Source organism: Octopus bimaculoides, chromosome 12, assembly GCF_046866305.1.
Source record: "Octopus bimaculoides isolate indiv1 chromosome 12, ASM4686630v1, whole genome shotgun sequence".
NCBI classification, from domain to species: domain Eukaryota; kingdom Metazoa; phylum Mollusca; class Cephalopoda; order Octopoda; family Octopodidae; genus Octopus; species Octopus bimaculoides.
In genome coordinates this window covers 65,940,355-65,945,354 of record NC_142939.1, presented here as the reverse complement: position 1 = coordinate 65,945,354, position 5,000 = coordinate 65,940,355, and the positions used below count along the sequence as shown (strand labels likewise).

Genomic DNA, 5,000 nt, shown 5'->3' with positions numbered 1-5,000 from the left:
GTGTATGTGTAATTATGAACGTATACGGGTGTGTTGCATTTTGATATTTGCTTTACAACATGGATATCTCTATTTCAATACTTTTCGTGAGTATTATACCTTCTTACAACATTCATATTTTCATCAGTTTTTACGTTTAATCGTTAAAGATCCAACTGCATCGAGTTAAGTTTCAATTTTAGGATACAGGTGATATTTTATCATTAACAAACTCATATGATGATTTATTTTACTATTTTATTGTAACGCAAATATATCAAACACTATGGTGTGATTGATCTGTCATTTGCAATTAAAATCTGCTTCTTTTACGACAGTAAATATATTCAAAATGGCGTCGGACAACAAGTTTCTTTCTCATTTTTGTAAGAATGAATCTTCTTGATTACAAAAGAAATTGTTCAGATTTCGCTGTCAAACATTTCGAAGTGTTCACTCTCAAAGTCAAACACGTCTACCCTATATTATATAATATACTAGTTGGTGAAGGAATAAGCTATTAAGGAGATGAAAAGATCTAAATTGACAGAGCCGTTGTGGAAGGCGGAGATGAGATTGTAAAGGAGAAGCCTGCAAAATCCAAGTATGAAGAGATTCTTCATCTTTTCTTTGTGCTTCCTATTATACTTCCTATTGACACATCAAAGTCAATAGAAACTTCAAACACAACAATATGTCAGAATTGTTTCCAAAATTATCAAGAAGCTTTGATAAAGTATGTGACTGTATCTCTATAACTTTAATTTGTCGGCCTCTTTAAGAACAATACAACTGTCACCCAAGTCTATCATCTAAGAAGTGGTTTGCTATCACCAAAAATTGCCAATTGAAACAAAAAATAAACAACAAATAATAATAAAATAAAATATAATTTAGTTTAATCGTTCATAAAGCGAGAAAAGACTGAAGTTATATTTACCTTTCACACAAATATAATTTGATGAATTTCTATTTATTTAATATTAAAATATAATTATACGATTCTAATTTAGTAATATACAATAAAAACACTTTGTTTCAGTGTCTGACTTGAAGATATATTTAAAATTTTAGAAAGTCTGTCAAATTAACTATTCGCTGTAGTTTTCTGCAGTTCTTGAAAATTATGCTTCACTTCATTAACTAGACTCTTACCTGGCGACGGGACTAAAAGCTCTGAAGACAGACGAGCAATGAGAGGGGCTGCACATAAGTACTTTTTTTAATACTGTGCTGCAAAAATGTCTAGGGGAGTGGCAAGAAATTCTTGGTGACAAATTCTTGGTGACGAATTTCCTATCATCTTCCACGTTTGACCCCGAGCAAGCAACTCGGTCAACGAGACCAGCTACAGAAAGGGTGTATATTACGAACGGTGACCACGCCCATACACGCCGTCGCCGTCGTTGCCACCATCACCGTCGTCAAATATTCTTGTCGGTTTGTCACATTCAGCTCGCGCCTGCGCATCTTCAGTAACAATATTATCAAAACATTAACAACAATATCAACACAGATAAGGAAAAGAAGAAAATCATTTAAAGAGTGTGGAAACTAACAACTATAGGATATGGGTTACGAAAATAAGGCAACGTGTACTATTTCATTTATTCTTTCATATTATGTTGTTGTTATTCTTGTTATTGATGAGTCTGTTATTTTTTTGTACTTCTCAGTCGTTTGCATGTATCAGAAAAAGAAATATTTAAATGCCATTAATTCTACTTAAGTTAAACCTTTGCTTTTTTCATTGATCTTTCATTCTTACACTTTCTCAGAAAAATTACTCCCGGTTCTATTTTCTTCCCCCTCTGTCTCCCCCTCTCCCTCTCCCGTATCTCCCCATCCCCCCTCTCTCTCTCTCACACACACACTGTGAGCATGTGTGTGTCTGTGTGTGTCTGCATGTGTTTGTGCATATCTTTCAGTACGTTTGTGTAAGCTGTGTGCAATGCGTTTCTCTGTTTGCCTCTATTCGTATCCGAATTCTCTGTTTCCCACTTCGCTCTTTTCTCTCTTCTTCTTTGTTTCTTTCCCTCGATATCTCACTATTCTTTCACATACTCCTCCTACATCTCTCTTCTTCATAGTTTCGCACCCTATGGCCTCACCTTCCGCCTTCTTCTCTCTCATCTGCCATGATGTCATGAATATCAGAATAGCTGTTTAACGTATTGCCTTCCTCTTTTATATTTCCAGGATGAGAAAAATCAAGTTTTAGTGACCAATGTGTGGCTAGACCAGGTAACTATTGATGTCATTGCTGTTAATTGTACATTACTACACTGCCGTTGAATCGAAGTCAAAATCATCTTTAGCACCAGCATCATCATCATCATCACCATCATCATCATCATCATCATCATCATCATCATCATCATCATCACCATTATAATCATAACGATCGTCGTCGTCGTAGTCGTCTTAGTCATCACCATCGACATCATTGGCATAACGTTTCCCCTCCTACGTTAGCTTTCCTTTATTGTTATAACAGTCTCAGCCAAGATAATATCTAATAACTCCACCATATATAAAGATTTATATACATACATGTAAAAGATACATATACATACATGTAATCTAAACAAGAGATATACATACATAGATACATATTTTCACACACAAACACTCATATATAACTATGTACGTAAGTATATATGTATGAATTTACATAGGAATATACATGCATGTATATATATATATATATATATATATATATATATATATATATATATATATATATATATATATATATATATATATATATATATATATATACATATATGTATGTATGTATGTATGTATGTATGTATGTACGTACGTATATATTAAAAATGGGGATGGCCGGTTCATGGGATTACCTTAGATTTCCTGTCCATAAAGAGTTTACCTTCATGGCTTATCGTCAGATCCTATAAACTTGTTGGCCCAAGACCTCTTAAAAATATGGAGGAGGAAATCCCTCACTACGCAAAGGTAAAAATTGGGGGTTATATCCCTTTGTTATTGGTTATCGACATCCAGCTGTGTCGCCATCTTGTGAGCTCCTGCTAGCTTTTTGGAGCTCACAAGTTGGCGGTAATTTCGCTTTTCGCAAATAGATAGAGTTACGATATTTTTTAATGGCTTCGGTAACGTTATGATCTTTTCCTTTTGACATTCGATAGCTGTTACTCTTAGATTACTTTATAAGCAAATTGTGCGTAATTTGTTTACAGCTGTTGGTTCGGTGTCAATTGTAACACATACGCACACATGCACACACTCACACACTCACACACACACATACGCACTCACACACGCACACTCACTCGCACGCACACACACTCGCACGCACACACTCATACACACACTCATGCACACACATACAGATACACGCACCCATACACACACATATATACAGACACATACACACACACACTGTCACATGCACATACACACACATACACACATTCAAACACACACACACACACACACTTGCACATACACACATATACACCCACACACCCACACGCACACTCGTAGTTGATTCCATAAATCTATATTATGCGTATTGATTTCAATGCTGTGTGCAGATTCTGTGATTAGCGAAATACAAAATTGTCGATAATAATGTGTATTTTTAGCGCTAAATTAAGAAGTGTTGGGTGTGACAGCGTCATTTTGAGCTGGCGTCAGAGAGTCAGGATGTTAAATATAGTGATTTTGTCTATCAGTAAATAGTGTTTAAAAAATGTTCACAAAATGGAATATATCATCTAACCACAAAGAAGTGGATGTTTCGGACGGATTTTCTTCATCGGGGGAATATGACAGGCTGAAGTGAAATGTAAAATGTGTTTACTTTATTCTACATGTGCCACGTAGAAGACTGAGAAAGAAAGGGAATGGAGGAGAATGAAAGACATGTCATGCTAGATCTCGACTTTATGCACGTAGCCTTACATTCTGGAAAGCAGGGTGGAATTTACTGGCCATTAAAATCTACCCGAATTTCTGATCATTATTTTAGTTTATCAAGGATGGCAGGCAGAGTTGACATCGGTGAGATTTGAACTGACAACGTAAAGGACTGTAGCTAAATACCACAAGGCATTTAAAATATCTTTCTTGCTTGAATATTCTAGCTTCACAGTACGAATAATTTACCACTGGCTGTAGAGACATTACTGTATAATTAACATCTCGGACTTCAAGCATAATCCAGTGTGCATAAGCTTGCCGATGGACAGTATCAACTAAACGTGGTTTATGTCACGGGGTTTATGTCTTCAATATTTTCCTAATGATTCAGGGCAGTGAGTTTACGCCGAGCAAGGACAAGCTGCTTAGCGGCATTTAGCCCCTCTTTACGTTCTGAGTTCATATTTAGCCGAGGTCGACTTTGCCTATCTTTTTCAGGGTCGATAAAATGAATACGAATTAAGTACCGGGGTGTCGATGTTGTTGGCTTACACCCCCCCCCCCCCACTCGCCTCCAAAATTGCTGGCGTTTTGCCAAAATTTGAAACCAATATTTCCCTTGTGATTAAATAGTCTACGGAGCTCGCCACCATAGTTTTCAGAATCATTTTAGTTAAATATTTTCACACTGGTTAACTTCATTGCAAAACAAAAACGTCTGTCTGAGATATCAATAAATACTCCTAAAATAACAACATTTAAACTTATCACAACATTCGTATAACAACATAGATTCATTTATACTGTTTGTCGAATTCTTCGGTTTTTATGCTGTCATATTTAGCGATAATTTCCCTTTGAAGTTTATTTATACGCTTCACAATGGAAGCCCATTGTTGAAAGGGCATAGAATAAACGCATAATTTTGGTTTATATGAAAAGAAAAACAATCAAGGAGAGGAATTAAGTTAACTAATTAATTAGTTCAAATCAGTTGTTTTCGTTTTGCAGATTGTGATTTGATTTTTTTTTTTCCTTCCTCTACCAGTGAACAGGTTGCTTCTATTGATTACAAGATTGACGTTGATCTGCAAGAATTAATATTCTTCAATCAG

General features: G+C 35.6%; 1 protein-coding gene across 2 annotated transcripts in view; it reads left to right on the top strand.

Annotated features, from left to right (window-relative positions):
* The window catches only part of LOC106884488 (neuronal acetylcholine receptor subunit alpha-2), a 292,828-nt gene that overhangs the window by 239,755 nt on the left and 48,073 nt on the right, over positions 1 to 5,000 (top strand). For both annotated transcript variants that reach the window (XM_089361243.1, XM_089361244.1), the window contains exon 3: positions 2,179 to 2,223. In XM_089361243.1, coding sequence (XP_089217369.1) covers positions 2,179 to 2,223 — 45 coding nt within the window. The remainder of the gene's footprint in view (positions 1 to 2,178; positions 2,224 to 5,000) is intronic.